Below are 14,100 nucleotides of genomic sequence, written 5' to 3'. Positions count from 1 at the left end.
TGGACACCGATTTTAGTGACTGGCCATCCCTGGGAAATACGTACAAAATGTGCCAACATAGTCCTCTAATGCCTCTGCCAGGAGATAATCTGTTGCTTCAGTTTACAGCTGGATACATTGGTAGGGGCCTTGATTTAGGGAATGGCCTACAGGCAGGTTTATTGGAGCTGTTGGTGCAGGTGAAACCCTGTCCCTTACTGTAGAAGTCTCTGACTTCAGACTGCAACCTTTGCAATAGGAAACAAATGTCTGGGGTGTCCTTGGGAAACTTCACTCTTATGACTTGCCAGAAAAGGCATCAAAAGATTTCCAGGGACTTTGTATAAATATCTTCAGGACATATAGCTGGCAAGGGTCATGACCCGGCTCAAGGCTGGCTTCAAAGTCTCTGTTTCTCTTACAGTTTCCTCTGTCGAGGGATTGCTGTAGATTCCCAGAGCCGCATGGCAACTTTTGAACTTACCTCAGAGGCCACCATTCGGTTCACCTCTGATCTGGCTGACTTCTTCCTGGTAAGGCTCCCTGTGAGGGCAGCTCTGTTGACAGGTTGCAAGGAGGAGAGGCAGGAGCTGTACCTAGCCTGTAGGAGGGTTTTCTAGTCCTGTTTGGACTGGATACTAGACCTTAGTCTATGTCATGAGCAGTCCAAGGTGGAGAATGTGGTCAGTGGTATGTTTTGAAGTAGATCATGGGACTGGGATTTGGGAGAAGATGGGGAGAAGCAGCTGCTCTTCTTAGAGGAAGCTCTTCAGCCGTGTCTCTTCCTATTTTACATTGAAGGCATTCACAGTTGCTTGGCGAAGGATAGAACAATCCCGTAAATATGTGGAGCTCCTAAGTGCCTTAGGGCTTGTGCCAAGGAAGAAGGGGCAGTAAACAGATGTGTGACCTGCCATGCATTAGCTGAAGTGTCTGATAAGGAGATGCTTAGCATGGTCAGCCTGATGATCGCTGGTGGGCAGAAAAACTGCTGTAGGCTCACAGTGGCAGAGGCTGTCACGTAACTGGGCATCTCTCTCTTTCCTGTGTGGCAGCACAAAGTGTACCTCATACCTGCTGCACAGTTCACCATGGAGTTCATCGAGCCAAAGGTGCATTGCATCAGCGTCCATGGCACATTCTCATCCAACAGGTAAGATTCTCAGGTCCCTTGGGGTTTTGGCATGAATGTGGCTGTTTCCAAAAGCAATTGCTTCCCCCACTTCCCTCAGGTTTGGAGCCTTTTCAGTTCTTGACACAGTAGAAAGAAATCTCTGGCTGAGGTGAAGCCCCTTGCCCATGTCCACCAAGCAGGCAGCAATGGAGTAAGGACTAGAAGTCAGGCTGCTGGTCCTTTATCTGAACACCACACTGCCTCCTGTTGCAGACACTCAAGCGTCATCCTGAATAGCCTTTCCTGTGCTTGCTCACATACAGCAAGAGACACTTGCTGTATCCGAATTCTTGATGCTGCTTTGAATCAATATTTGCACAGGAATTAGCCTGTGCAAGGTTCCTGTTCTTCCTGCTGAGCCTGTGTCCCAGAGCCCCGGGGTCCTGGTAGAAAGCTCTCCCTCAGCAGGCATGCTTTGTAATCTGCCAGGTGTTACAGGGTGTGCTTCTGCTGCCACGACCCTACCTATAGCCTCTCTCTTTCCTTGTCGGAGATCCTTACATCCCGTTTTCTCCTTGTCTTGCAGCAGCTCCTGTGTTCCCTCAAGGTTCCTGAAGCTTTCTCAGTCGATCATTTTGGAGGGGGGCCAGGCTCTGCCAATCGCTCCTGATGTCCCCCTGGCTCAGGCCGTCCACGTGGCTCCAGCTGGGGTCCCAGTGGAGCCTGCACCTCGGCCTCCCACAGCGGTGGACCCCACCGCAGAGCTCATCCTCCTGCAGCCACCGCAGGTAGTGGCATGGGTATGGGTTGGGATGGTTTGCTGGTGCTGTGACACCAGACACCTGGGGCACAGAGAAGTCTTCCTTCTCTATTCAGTAGCTTTAGCAATTAGCAATTTAGCAATTAGCATTTTCAGAATTTAATCAGGACTTTAAACTTGTGTCTGAACCTGTAATTCCTGTGGACTCTCCCGTCTTAGCTCCATCCAACCCTGCTTGGTTCTCTGGGCTCCCGGGAAAAGCTTTGCAGGGGGCACCGCTAGAGGGGGGAGTGTGGAGATGAGGGGGATTGATTCACCGAAAGTCTCAAGACCTGACAGCTGTGCAATAAGAGCACAAATTTGTGCAATAATTAAAAATATCCCAGCTGTGAGTGCAGCCGCAAGATGTGGGGTTTTGTCTCTTTGTTCTCCTGCTTCGGGCCAGGCTGCTGTTGTGTTTAACAGCCGGATCCAGACCCTGGGACGCTATGCTTTCATCCTACACTACTACCAGCCCAACCATCCCACCTTCCCCATGGAAGTGTTAATCAACGGTGGGCGCATCTGGCAAGGTGAGAAGAGCGGGGACCAGGGGGAAGCTGCTGGTAGGCAGAAGCCCTGTAAGGTTTTTCATGCCAGAGGATAACTGCGGGTTCTCCAAGGATTGCACTCCGAGGAGTGCAAACATAAAGCGAGACTGACTCATCTCTTCCGAACTGGGAGGGTGTGATGGGGACTGCAAGGGACCCAATACGTTTATTGTCTTTTCAGGTCAGACCAATGCTACTTTCTGCCCACATGGCTACGGGTGCCGGAGCCTGGTAGTTTCCGAGGACCAGATTATCCTGGATGTTACCGATAATGACCTGACTGTGGTTGTTCGAGTGCCAGAGGGCAAGGAGCTGTGGCTGGTGAGCCTCTCTCTGGGAAGCTCCCAGGGCATGCTGGACCAGGCTCCAGCAGGGCTGGAGTTTGTCCTTGGGGATTTTTGTCGCTGTGTGACCACAGGAATGTTTCCCGCCACCACTTAGTTTCTTAACTGCCCTAGAAAGTTGCAATCTCCAACCTTAGTGGTGTAGAATTGAGGGCAGAATTCTCAGAGACAGTATCTGTATATGACAGTTATTCTTCACTGTGTGGTTTTGATACCAAAACAAGGCAGAAGTTGAAGCTGTTGCTTTGCATACATAGCTTGTGACAATCCAGAATAAGCCTGATTCCTGCCGCAGCAATATTTTGCACCTGCATAGCATTGTTTGTGCAGGCAGGTCTCATCATGGGAGCAGGTAGCCCTTGTTATCCTCGGGCAACAGGACTAGAAGATTGACCAAAATTTGGATAAATGGCTGAAAGATAGAATTGGAACCCAAGTGCCTTCATGTCTAGGAGTTTGAGATGACAGTGACTGCCTGCCTCTGTGCTGAAGCATGGCCAGTGCTGCCCTTTTGGAGTATCCTGCCTTTTTTTACTCCAGTGAATTTGGGCCGCTTCTCACATGGAGCATTAGAGTAGATGGACCCTGATGGACAGACCCCAACAGAGGGGTGGTCCCTGGTCTTTCAAGTACTTGGGTACTTTGTGTGTTATGTTCTGTCCCAGCAAGGGATGAGTTGATGAGAAGTTGGTGCATTTGGACTTTTGAGTGAGCTCATTTTGGACTGCATCTGTCTGGCTCAGCTAAGGAGCCTGGCTCACCCATCTCGTCCTTGCTTCGCAGGATTACATCCTTGTGGTGCCTGAGGACAGCTACAGCTCTCAGTACCTGCAGGAGGAACCCCTGGACAAGTCCTACGATTTCATCAGCAGCTGTGGCATCAACAGCTTCTACATCAAGTGAGACCCCTGGCTTTGGGTGGCTGCTCTGCTGTCCATGGGCTGCACACTCCTCACGGAGCAAAAACCCCTTCCCTTCGTGGGCCCTGTGTGTGGCAGGGGAGGGATCCGGTTAACGCTTTCCTTATCTAATGACCAAACCTGTGGGTATTTGGGGGATCTCAGTGTCACAGAGCTGTCCTTCGCACTAATTCAGTACCCGTTGCTGCAGGAGATCTTGCTGGATTTTGGGGTGGTGGGGAGGCTGTGGGAGTGTGCAGCACAGTGATTCCTCCTGCCTTCCCCTGCAGCCCCAGCACATCGTCGAGGTTCTGCCGTGACTCTGCCATCTCGCTCTCCCTCTTCTACAACAACGGGGCACAGCCCTGCCGGTGCCACGAGGCAGGGGCGCGGGGCAGCCAGTGTGAGCCCTTCGGCGGGCAGTGTCCCTGCAAGTCCAATGTCATCGGGCGAGAGTGCTCCCGCTGTGCCACCGGCTACTGGGGCTTCCCCAACTGCAGACGTGAGTTGTCCCGTTTCCCACTCTGCTTTCCCAGCACTTGCTGTTTTGCCTTTTACAGGGCTGAGGCTGATTTGGGAAGTGGCTGCATTTTCCAGCCCTGTAATGGCTCCACTTGCATGAAAACAGCCCAGCTGCCTGCAGAGCAGTTGAGCTCTGGATCCATTGCCTCGTGCTCTCCTTGGGCTGCCTGCGTCTTGTTCCCCCAAACACAGCCCCTTTTCTGCCCCTTCCAGCCTGCGACTGCGGGACACGTCTCTGCGACGAAGTGACAGGGCAGTGCATCTGCCCCCCGCACACTCTGAAGCCGGAGTGCATCATCTGCGAGCCCCAGACCTTCGGCTGCCACCCCCTCATCGGCTGCGAGGACTGCAATTGCTCTCGGCCCGGCGTACAGGAGCTGACGGAGCCAGGCTGCGATGTGGACAGCGGGCAGTGCAGGTGAGGGAGCCCTGTCCCGGTGTGGGGCATGTCTGGCAGCATCCCCAGTCCCTGCCGGAGTGATGGGACTCATCGGCAGGTTGTAGGGAGGAAAAGTGCAGGATGGGGAAATCCTCGTCAGCGCTGTGTCCCTGCCAGTGTGGGTGAAGCTCTGAAAGCCCGGCTGCTCCCCACACAGCAGCACAAGGCAGAGGTTTCTAATGCTGCGGCTCTTGCGTCCCATCCAGGTGCAAGCCCAATATCATAGGGCGACAGTGTGACCTCTGTGCCCCTGGCTTCTACCACTACCCCAACTGCCGGCGGTGTGACTGCCACCAGGCTGGCACCGAAGCAAGCGTGTGCGACCCAGTCACGGGGCAGTGTCACTGCAAGGTCAGTCCTTCGATGCCTTCACGCGGTGTGTTTCTGTTCAGCTCAACTCTCTGCTCTGGCAATACAGCTGGTTCAGCCTGGGGGGCTATGGGTGTCTGGCGTGCCGGGAGGAAGCAGGGCTTGAGAAGGAGAATGCCTGTGTGCTGAGCTGCAGCCAGCCCGCCCCATGTGATGATGGGTTCAGAGCACCCTGAAAGACTCCTTCTCCCCATCTTTCCTGGCCATGAAGGCCTACTTTGGGCTGTCACTGGGGAGACAGGCAGTCTAAGTCCAGCCTCATGTCAGAGCCCATTGCAGGTAAAGCTGTCAGCCCTGTTGACTCCTCCTGCTTCTGTGTGACAGCAGAGTAACCTAAACTGCTGCTGAGCTAACTGCTCCGGCCCCTTTGCAGGGCTCACAAGTGCTTTGTCCAGGTAAATTTAATGTTGGATGGGTGGTGTGCAAGCAAACCTATTCGGGGACTGCTTAATCATCTTTCAGCATCACATCATTGTGCTTTGATCGCTCGTACAGCCGTCTCTGTCCTCCACGAAGGTCTAGTGAGGAGCTGCTGACGCTGTTGAGCTTTGCTTGTCTTCCAGGAAAATGTGGAGGGCCCGAGGTGTGACCAGTGCCGCCTGGGGACATTTTCTTTGGATGCCAGCAACCCCAAGGGCTGCACCAAGTGTTTCTGCTTTGGTGCGACCAATCGCTGCCGCAGTGCTGAGAAGCACCGAGCTGAGGTGAGAGGGGCTGGGGGCCACCAGAGCCTGCAGTTCAGTTGTGTTTCTGTCCGCCTGGCTCCCTGCTGTCCTCGGATCTTTGTCCTGCATTAATCCTGCCCCTCTGGAAGATACACTGCGAGGAGGGTTATCTTTGTCTCCCTGTGCCTGTCTCCAACTTTCAGTCCCTTTTCCTGGTCTCTGGGGTCTTATAGGGTGGAAAGTCATGGCGTGGGGGGACTGTGCCAGGCGGGAGGCAGGGGTGGTGCTCAGCTTTCCAGTGGCTTCATCAGGGTGCATGTGAGGTTGTGAGCCTGTTTATCATCCTTTCTGCTGCTCTGGGACTTGCTCTTCTGAAGCATCAGCACCCGAATACGTTGTGTAGCTCCACCAGAAGATCTATGGTTGCTCTTCCCCCACAGTTCGTCGACATGAACGGGTGGCTCTTGCTGAGCAGCGACCGCCAGGAGGTGCCGACGACTCTGAGCCTGCAGGAGCAGCTCCTCCATGCTGATCTTAAGAACCTCCTGGATGCCTACCAGGAGCTCTACTGGGTTGCACCCAGCTCCTACCTCGGGGACCGGGTAAGAGCACAGTGGCAGCTGGACCAGCAGTCATGCACATCCCTGACCCTGCCAACACGTGTGCGAGCAGCATGCCCACTGACGTGCAGGCATTGCTCACGCTATGGTTGAACGTGGACAGCTCTGACCCAGCTCAGTGGTGTGGACTCGCAGCAGCACATGCAATTTGGCTCTCCCTTAGGTTTCCTCCTATGGTGGGCACCTGCGCTACGAGCTTCACTCCGACCCACGGAGGGGTGATGTGTTCATTCCCATGGAGTCCCGCCCAGACGTGATCCTGAAGGTGCAGTCCAAGAAATTCCCTGGTGCCTGCTGCTAATGCACAAGCAGGATGAGGTGGTGACTGACACCTTCCTTGCTTTTCCCAGGGAAATCAGATGAGCATCATGTTTCTGGAGGGCAACTACCCATCCCCAGGGGAGGTACATGAAGGCCAGCTGCAGCTGGTGGAGGTGAGTTTGCACACACAAGTGTGTACCAAGTTAAGTGCTCAGATGCTGCTGAAAGGAATAGTCTAGCATGTAGACAGAAGGGACAATTGCTTTGAGCTTGGTATTGTAGGTGCTGCTTATTGCAGCAGAACTGGCTGTGAAGATCCAGGGGCTCTTTTACCTGTGCAAAGGGGAGACGTCCCAGCAGCAGGGAAGTGAAGGCGGGGCTGGATGTTCAGTTGCCTGTGCTTCCTGCCAGTAATGTCAGGTCTTCTCCCACTAGGGTAACTTCAGGCACACAGAGACACACAACCCTGTGTCTAGAGAGGAGCTCATGATGGTGCTGGCAAACTTGGAACAGCTGCAGATCCGGGCGCTCTTCTCCCAGCTCTCTTCATCTGTGTCCCTGCGCCGCGTGGTCCTGGAGGTGGCAACAGATACAGCTACGGGCATCCGTGCCAGCAATGTGGAGCTGTGCTTTTGCCCAGCTAACTACCAGGGGGACTCCTGCCAGGTAGGGGTGATAGGGGACGTGCTGCTTCAGGCAGAAGGGGGGTCAAACAGCCGCCATTTGGGGCCTCAGCCACCTCTTGTACTTGGTGCGGGTGGCAGCCGTGGGGTTTGGATGTCTGTGCAAAGCAGTGGTGCCGGAGTACCAGCTTTCGAGTCAACCCCTGAGAGCTTCAGTTGAAATTACAGCTCAGGTTGTGCCAGAGGAAGGAACAACATCTCTCAGGCTCCCCCACACCAGCCTGCTCCCAGCTCCCCTCCCACCACAACACAGGGCACCTGGGAGAGGTGTGTTAGCTGCATCTGCCCTCTTGGAAGAGGCACGATGGGGAAATCGTTCAGGTGTTGCAGACCAAAATTAAGTGCATGCTGTACCTTGGAAGAATAGGTCCTTCTATCTGGCCAGTTATCTCCTATTGACAAGGAGCAGGAAGAAACTGCACTGAAAAATCTTCATTGTTGCTTTTAATCTCTTCTCCATCAGTAGAGCCTGTGGGAATTCTGTCATGGAAACTAAATTAGTCTCTTTGCTTTGCCTGAATGTATCGGGCTATTTTTCAGATCTCCATCTTTTTCTCTGTCCTCAGGAATGTGCTCCAGGTTACTACAGGGACACCAAGGGGCTGTTTTTGGGAAAATGCATCCCATGTCATTGCAACGGCCACTCAGATCAGTGTCTGCCGGGCTCTGGGATATGCCTTGTAAGTAAATGGTAAAACAGTGTGATATTTTGGAGTTGTAAGGTCTGTAGTACGCAATTAAAAAGCTCTTCACATGCTAACTGAGCTGGCAGGACCATGCCTGAATTGGAATATTAGCTGCATGTGCCATTTCAGGGGTGGTCCCGCTCGGGGTCAGCTTAGGGTGAAAGATGTTTCTGGGAAAGAGGAAAGACTGAAGCATCCAGATATCTGGTGAGGAATTCTTTGTGCAACACACCATTTCTTGCTGTCAGTGCTGAGCCTGCAGCCTGCCTTTTCCTTGCAGAACTGCCAGCACAACACGGAGGGAGACCACTGTGAGCGATGCAAGGATGGTTACGTGGGCAGGCACTCTGACGAAGAACCCCTGCAGTGTGTTGGATGTCCGTGCCCTCTTTCAGTTGCCTCCAACAAGTAAGCACCCACGGATGGGACTGCCTATTTGGCCTCACTGCTTAACCACTGGGAACTATGCTGTGCCACATCGGGGCACTGGCTTGGCACTGGCGGGTGTCTGAATGCCAGCCTTGTCCATGGCCCGAAACCATGTCCATGACCTATTGCCCAAGGCCCCAGCAGCCCACATCAAGTCATCAGCTCCCCTGGCACCACGTCAGGGGTAACTGCACCTTCCTGTTTACCCCTTATCGTTTCAGTTTTGCCATCGGTTGTGTCCACAAGGGCTCCAACACACAGTGCCTCTGCAAGCCCGGCTACGCTGGACCCAACTGTGAGCGGTAAGGGTGATGGCACGCATGTTTCAGGGGCCTCAGACACACTAGTCCCATGCAGCCACTGCTGTGACAGAAGGAAAGTTGTCCTAGTAAAGACTGCAGAGGAAACGGTTGGCTCTGCTCCCCATGTGCTTAGCTCTGGCAGGATTTCTTTCAATTCTTTTCAGCCTGCAAATGCCCTGTTGCTGTCTCTGCTGCTGATATATTGTGTTACCGTGGGTGTATTCCTCAGCTATACTTTGCCTTAACTTGTGGTCTGTGATCAAGGCACCTTTCTGAGGTATCATGAGGCAAAACACAAAGTGCTTTGAGATCCCTGAGGGTTACAGCAGTTACAAGTGTTGGATGCTTGCACGGTTATAATTGCACAACTCAAGCATGGTGCAGGCATGAGCTGCGGGGATCCTCCTGATGCCCTGACTGTGTTTTAACTTGCTGTGTTTCTCCAGGTGTGCCCCAGGATACTACGGCAATCCCTTGGTGATTGGCAGCTCGTGCCAGCCCTGCGACTGCAGCGGGAACACGGATCCCAACATGCTGTTCAGCAGCTGCGACTCCCTGACGGGTGCCTGCACGGGGTGCATGCACCACACAGCTGGTGCACGCTGCGAGGTCTGCGCCCCCGGCTACTACGGGGATGCAGTGGTGGCCAAGAACTGCACACGTGAGTGGGGCAGGCAGCAAGCGCTGGGGTGGGGGGAAGATGGACGGACTGACTGCGGATGTGTTTAGCACCTTAGCCAGGCTGTGCGTTGCCCCAGTGAGTCACACGCTTGGTTGCACACGTTGCAGGCATCCTCTAAACATGGTAATAAGAAAAAAACAACTCCAAAAACCTGCCCTCCAGCATCACAACTCCATAACCTCCAATCCACCCCCAAATGCGAGCCGCCAAACCGCACCCAGGCTGGAACAGTCTTGCCCCAAGCAGCTACTGCAGCAGCAGTGCTGGCGCTCCCTTGGGAGTGTAGGTTTGCACAGCCCACTCCCAGCACTGCTCATCTGCCTCTGAGGAACAGCAGCCAAATTGCAGCTCACAAGAGGGTCTGCCCTGGGCAGGTGTCTTGCGAATAAGTTGTCAGAAGGAGCAAATCCAAGAGGAGAGAGGCTCTGTCTTTGCTCTGACTGTGATAGATAAGGGGGAAATAGGATTCCCTGTTGGGAATAAGGTTGGTGAGTGGCTGAGCAGGCTCTTCAGTGTATAACTGGGTGTATTTTTCCCTGCCAGAGTGCAACTGTTCGCCTTGCGGGACTGACTCGTGCCATCCACAAACTGGCCAGTGCTTCTGCAAGACTGGAGTGACAGGCCAGCTCTGCGACCGCTGCGAGGTAAGGGCTGCCTGGGTACTGGGATGGTGCCTGTCCTTGGCACGGGGATGAGAGGCAGCCCCCGGTGTGTCGTCCCCAGGCCTGTGAGCAGAGCAGTGCTGGCAGCTGTGCTGGCAGCCAGGTGATTAAGGCTGGATTTACATCATCTGCCCATAAATGGTGAAAGCCTATTAAAGATCTGGCAGCAAGCGATGGAGGCAGCGTTCAGCTGCAGCCTGGGCAGTAATGTGGTACCCTGTGGGAAATTGCAATAAACCCCATTTTCCTGTATGCATCCAGCGTGGGCATTGCAGGGCAAGGGCAGGTTTGCAGGGCAGTGCTGTGGTGTGTCTGGGTTCTTATTGTAGCTCCACATCTTTGCCATGTTGATATGAGTGATATGGTGATCAAAACACTCCTAGAAAGCCAGGCTGGGGTCCCATGTCGCCTCAGCCTGCCCCAGGAGGGAGGCACCCATGCCCTCTTGCTGAACAGGGGACCCACTGTCCTGCTTTTCCCTAGGAGGGATACTATGGCTTCGAGGGATGCTCCGGCTGCCGGAGGTGTGACTGCGATGTTGGCGCTGTGGGGAGCAGCTGCCACGCGCAGACTGGCCAGTGCAGCTGCCTGCCCGGTGTCAGCGGCTCACGCTGCCAGCAATGCGCCCCAGGCTACTGGGGCTTCAGCGAGAGCGGCTGTACAAGTGAGTCCTGCTTCTTGGGTGTTGCGTCCTGCATGTGGAGGAGTGGGACAAGGCATTGGTGGTATGTGTGCTTGTTGAATTGTTAAAGGTGGAAAACAACCGACTGCCATCTGAGGTCCTGTGCATGTTGCTAGATTGCACAGGGAAACCCCCCGCAGTGGCATGCAGATAAGCAGAGATGCAATTGCACAGCTGGAATAAAACCACTCCTTCCCCTCTCGCCGGGGTGGTAACAGCACAAAATGATGCCACAGGCATTTTCCTGTTATTAAACTCGGCAGAGTGCGAGTGCAGAGGGGGCTCCTGCAACCCGCGCACTGGGGAGTGCACTTGCTCCAACGGGCTGACAGGGAAGCAGTGCGACGTCTGCATGCACGAGTATGAGATCCCCGTGGCAAACGGCCCAGACAGCATGAGGTGCGAAGGTCTGTATCCCACGGTCCTGGGGAAAGAGGTGAGGGAAGCCCTGGGAAAGGGCCCTGTGCTGACCGCTCCATTCCCCTGGCAGTGTGCGACAGCTGTGTCCTGCTTCTGCTGGAGGATCTGCAGAGCATCGAGATGTCCTTCCCCTCCATTCGCAGCCAGCTGGTCAACCTCAACGCCAGCTCCATCGCCTGGGCTCGCCTCCACGGGCTCAACAGCACTATGGCGACTGTCGCTGTACGTGGAAGGTTTAACATCACTTTCTGCCCATGTTTCCTGGCCTGTTGGCCTAATTTTGTCTCTTTTTTTTTTTTCCAGAACCAGCTCCGTGAGTACCAGAGAGCCATGAACAAGGTCAGACAAAGGGCTGACGAGCTGGAGGATGAGAACGTGGACCTCACACAGGACCTGAATGCGCTGCAGCACAAAGTAGGGTGTTTCTCCACCTTCCTTTGCCAGAGCACAAGTCCCTCCTTTTACCTAAAATGAGGGCTTTGAAGGCTGTGAGGAGCTTAGTTCAGGCAGGATGGATCTCCTGTCCAGCCAGCACTAGGCTTGGGGGTCAGGGTCTCTTAGATGCTCAAGCTAGATTACCTGCATTCCTCCCTTGGAGGGCTGTTAAACATCTTGTGATATTGATGGTTGTTTCTTGATTTATTCCTTGCTTTTGAGGTGGCTCCAACTTTAACTAGTAAAAATAAATTCAATAAAATGTCATTTGTAGAAGAAGCATATGAGGAAGGAATGTAAACATCCAGGTCCATCCTGGACATACCCATGCTGTGGCAGGGAGAGCCTGGGCCCTGTCAGCAAATGAGTCGACCCTTTTTATTGTAATAGTCCTTGGAGGCCTCAGTACAGCAACACCTTTTGCAAGGTGCAATCTATATACAGTCTAAAAAATACCAGTTGTCTCCTCAGAGAACTTATAAACTGAGCAAGATTTGATTTGATTTATAAACTGCCTGCTCCTAATCTAAGGGAGAGGTGAAAAATCTCTATTTGATGACGTATGTCCCCGGGCAGCTGCATGGACAAACTGCCTTTGTGTATACGTACGTCTACACACACCTACACTCTGAGCGGCCAAACTGCAGCCCTCCATCTCTTCGTGTGTCCTGGTCAGGACCCAGGTGGGCCTGGCTCCAGGCTCTAGGGCTTTTCCTGTGTTAAAAGCGCAGGACAGTGCTGTCCTCTGTGGTCTTAGGACTGTTTCAGGATCCAGAGCCTGTTGCATTGGAGCTGCATTTATTGCTTGTGCTTCTCTGAAGGTACTAAATAAGACCATCACTAAATGTATCGTAGGTGAGCAGCACAGGGCAGGCTGTTGGAGGAGACATGGTTCAAGGACCTCAAAAGCTGCACATTCCCAAGCCTTATGTGCCTTTTGGGAACATCTTTCCTGCTGACAGATCACATAGAACATAATCTCATACTTCAGCTAAGCCAGTGTTTTTTGTTGTAGATGACAATGACTCACAGAGAAGCAAACCAGATTGAGCAGCACACGAGAGAGACTTACCAGAGGGGGGAGCAGCTCCTGCTAAATATCCAAAGCATTCAGAAAGGCATTACAGGTAGGTAAAGAAGGGTCTCTGCTTTGTGGGTTTTTCCTGCTAGGAATGCCATGCTCTTGCTTTCAAACAGCACCAAGTACTGCATCACTTAGAGCCATGGAGAAAACAAGGGGAAATACAAATGAAATTAAGATCCCTGCAGAATTCAGGCTTTTATTCTGACCAGGCCTATTGTGAGTCCCAGCTGTTTGGCTAAACACAATCTTTGGAAAAAACATATTAAACTTGCACAAATGTTATTAAAATGCATAAAACTGAGGCAGTCTGCACTACAGCTTCAGGAGACATTTAGCAAAACAGGGAGTCCAGTCCAGGGAGTGACTGGATCTAGGAGAGGAGGTAAAGCCACAAAACAATGCTTGGGATGTAGCATGCATTACTGGTAGCGGCCAGGGAGACAGAAACGTGGGGCAATACCTCTGAGTGATCTCAAACAATTTGGGTGCCTGAGTACTGCATGAAAGCTGGCTTCAGTTTGTTGAGGGTGATGTAAGAGAGGAAAGATCTCAGGGGATTACGAAGGACCTAGGTTGGTCAATGCTAACGGGGGATCTGGATTTCTCTGCAGACTTGGTGCGGCAGATGGCCAGATTTGGGGCAGCAAACGCCAGCACGACCTCCACGAGGAGTTTCGGCAGAAGATGGCTGAGGTGGAAAGAATGCTGAGGGAGATGAAGGAGCGGAGTCTGGGCAGCCAGGAAGAGCTGGCAAGGCGCGAGCACGAGGAGGCTCAGAAGTGTGAGTCCAGCTCAGTGGCATGGAACAGGGCTGCACAGATCCTGCTGGGTCTAGCCATTCCTGATAGCCTGGCTTGGAGCCCATGTGGACACTACACATCATGGTCACGTTTGGAGAGTGCTGTTAATAAACAGGCACCCCCAACAAGTTTTACAGTAGTTTCAGTGTCCCCTGTGACACTCCAGTGGGATCATTTGTGGTTCCTTTTCCCTTAAGGCAAATTTCAGTGCAGATTGTACTAACTGGGTAGTTTTGTTTGATGACCAAAGATTACACCACTTAGAACCAGGAGTTACCATTATTATGTGATGTATTCACATCCACATGTGGATGTGAATAAATAACCCATGTTTCTTCATATTCACTGTCCCAGGAAAGCGGTTCAGAGTAACAACCAGCAGCCTGCCACCCACAGTAGCTCTGCTGTCCTGAGGGCATCCTTTGCAGGAGCGAGGGAAGTGAGCCCCACTGCATAACCAGGCATGCTGGCACTGCGGGAAGCAAGCGCTTCCAATTAACAGGCAGTGGCAAAACATAATTCAGCAGCTGAAAGCTGGAATTATAAACTGGCTCTTGCTAGAAATAAGTAATTTTTCACAGTGGGAGTAATCAAGCACTGGAGCAGTCCTCAGGTGGGGTTTCTCCATCGTCTGGAGCCTTTCAGGCATGGCTGGGTGTCTTTCTGAAAGACA

The 14,100-nt window shown here is 53.0% G+C and overlaps 1 protein-coding gene across 1 annotated transcript in view; it reads left to right on the top strand.

The window, feature by feature from the left end:
- Nucleotides 1-14,100, top strand: part of LAMA5 (laminin subunit alpha 5) — a 96,078-nt gene that overhangs the window by 71,332 nt on the left and 10,646 nt on the right. Inside the window, 26 exon segments of the mRNA XM_050907070.1 lie at nt 404-512; nt 1,035-1,132; nt 1,680-1,881; nt 2,299-2,425; nt 2,625-2,764; nt 3,571-3,686; nt 3,977-4,188; nt 4,422-4,626; nt 4,854-4,998; nt 5,580-5,720; nt 6,122-6,283; nt 6,465-6,566; nt 6,652-6,735; nt 6,998-7,228; nt 7,812-7,925; nt 8,212-8,339; nt 8,582-8,662; nt 9,109-9,323; nt 9,888-9,988; nt 10,490-10,670; nt 10,952-11,095; nt 11,179-11,330; nt 11,412-11,522; nt 12,559-12,670; nt 13,239-13,289; nt 13,292-13,408. Coding sequence (XP_050763027.1) covers nt 404-512; nt 1,035-1,132; nt 1,680-1,881; nt 2,299-2,425; nt 2,625-2,764; nt 3,571-3,686; nt 3,977-4,188; nt 4,422-4,626; nt 4,854-4,998; nt 5,580-5,720; nt 6,122-6,283; nt 6,465-6,566; nt 6,652-6,735; nt 6,998-7,228; nt 7,812-7,925; nt 8,212-8,339; nt 8,582-8,662; nt 9,109-9,323; nt 9,888-9,988; nt 10,490-10,670; nt 10,952-11,095; nt 11,179-11,330; nt 11,412-11,522; nt 12,559-12,670; nt 13,239-13,289; nt 13,292-13,408 — 3,581 coding nt within the window.

Source organism: Gymnogyps californianus, chromosome 17 (assembly GCF_018139145.2).
Source record: "Gymnogyps californianus isolate 813 chromosome 17, ASM1813914v2, whole genome shotgun sequence".
Classification (NCBI taxonomy): domain Eukaryota; kingdom Metazoa; phylum Chordata; class Aves; order Accipitriformes; family Cathartidae; genus Gymnogyps; species Gymnogyps californianus.
Note: the sequence above shows the minus strand (reverse complement) of the source record. Positions and strands in the feature narration are given on the sequence as shown.